We start from the raw sequence: 875 nt of genomic DNA, 5'->3' as shown, positions 1-875 counted from the left end.
TGGCCCTGTTTTTTGTTTTTTTTTTGGAACATAAAAGAAAAAAAAAAAAAAAAAAAGTTATCATTTTATCTTGTTTCCATTATATGCAACATATAAAGACTAGTTTTCCACTGCCTGCCTTTGCATCAGCCCCAGATAGATCATGCAAAGAGACGTACTGTCACAAAAGAAATGCCCCTTGTCCTTCCATCCCATCCCTGGTCCCAGCTGCCTGCTCTTTTTCCCCTCATGGTGCTTTTCTAAGTGTCTGTGTAAAGGCAGCTCCTCACACAACACATGGCACTTGCTGCATCCTCCAGATGTTTTCAATATGTTGTGTCAATGCTGAATATGAATTCACTATAGACACACCACAGCTAATGCAGGTATGAACTAACACTGCTGGGGAAAACTGCCCTGCCACTCTCCCCTGCTTTCTGACGGCCACCCCTGCTCCAACACGAGGGCTGCTGTGACCCAGGCCAGGGATCTGTTCCCACACGAGACCAACTCCCTCACACCACTGGTTCCAGTCCCCCTCATCTAACCCACCACATAGAATGAAACGGGTAGAATTATTATCTTTTTGTCTGTCAGCTCAGTGAATTCAAAGTCATCATAAACCTACAGCATAAATGCCAAAAGAAAACCCATCAAAATCTTTTAAAAAATCGGTCACCGATGTCCTTCCTGCCCGTGCAGCTCTCGCCGAGGTCACTGCGAGCCTGGCCAAGGTGCCCTGCACGGCTCCTGCACTCCCAGGCCTGCCCGGGGGGCCAAGGGCACATTGCTCGCTCCACTGACTCCCAGCTCTGCCCTTCAGGAGCTGCAGCTCCCTCCCCTGCCTTCCCAGCGCTGCCTCCTTCCCTCCCTCCCTTCCTCCAGCCCCCCCCAGG

At 50.2% G+C, this 875-nt stretch overlaps 1 protein-coding gene across 1 annotated transcript in view; it reads right to left on the bottom strand.

The window, feature by feature from the left end:
- The window catches only part of MRPL33 (mitochondrial ribosomal protein L33), a 6,200-nt gene extending 5,433 nt beyond the window's left edge, over positions 1–767 (bottom strand). The window contains exon 1 of the mRNA XM_010004954.1: positions 659–767. Coding sequence (XP_010003256.1) covers positions 659–767 — 109 coding nt within the window. The remainder of the gene's footprint in view (positions 1–658) is intronic.
- Between the last annotated feature and the right edge of the window lie 108 nt (positions 768–875).

This window comes from Chaetura pelagica, unplaced genomic scaffold (genome assembly GCF_000747805.2).
Source record: "Chaetura pelagica isolate M959 unplaced genomic scaffold, ChaPel_1.0 scaffold13, whole genome shotgun sequence".
Taxonomy (NCBI): Eukaryota; Metazoa; Chordata; class Aves; order Apodiformes; family Apodidae; genus Chaetura; species Chaetura pelagica.
The sequence above is the reverse complement of the archived record's forward strand: the minus strand, read 5'-3'. Positions and strand labels throughout refer to the sequence as shown.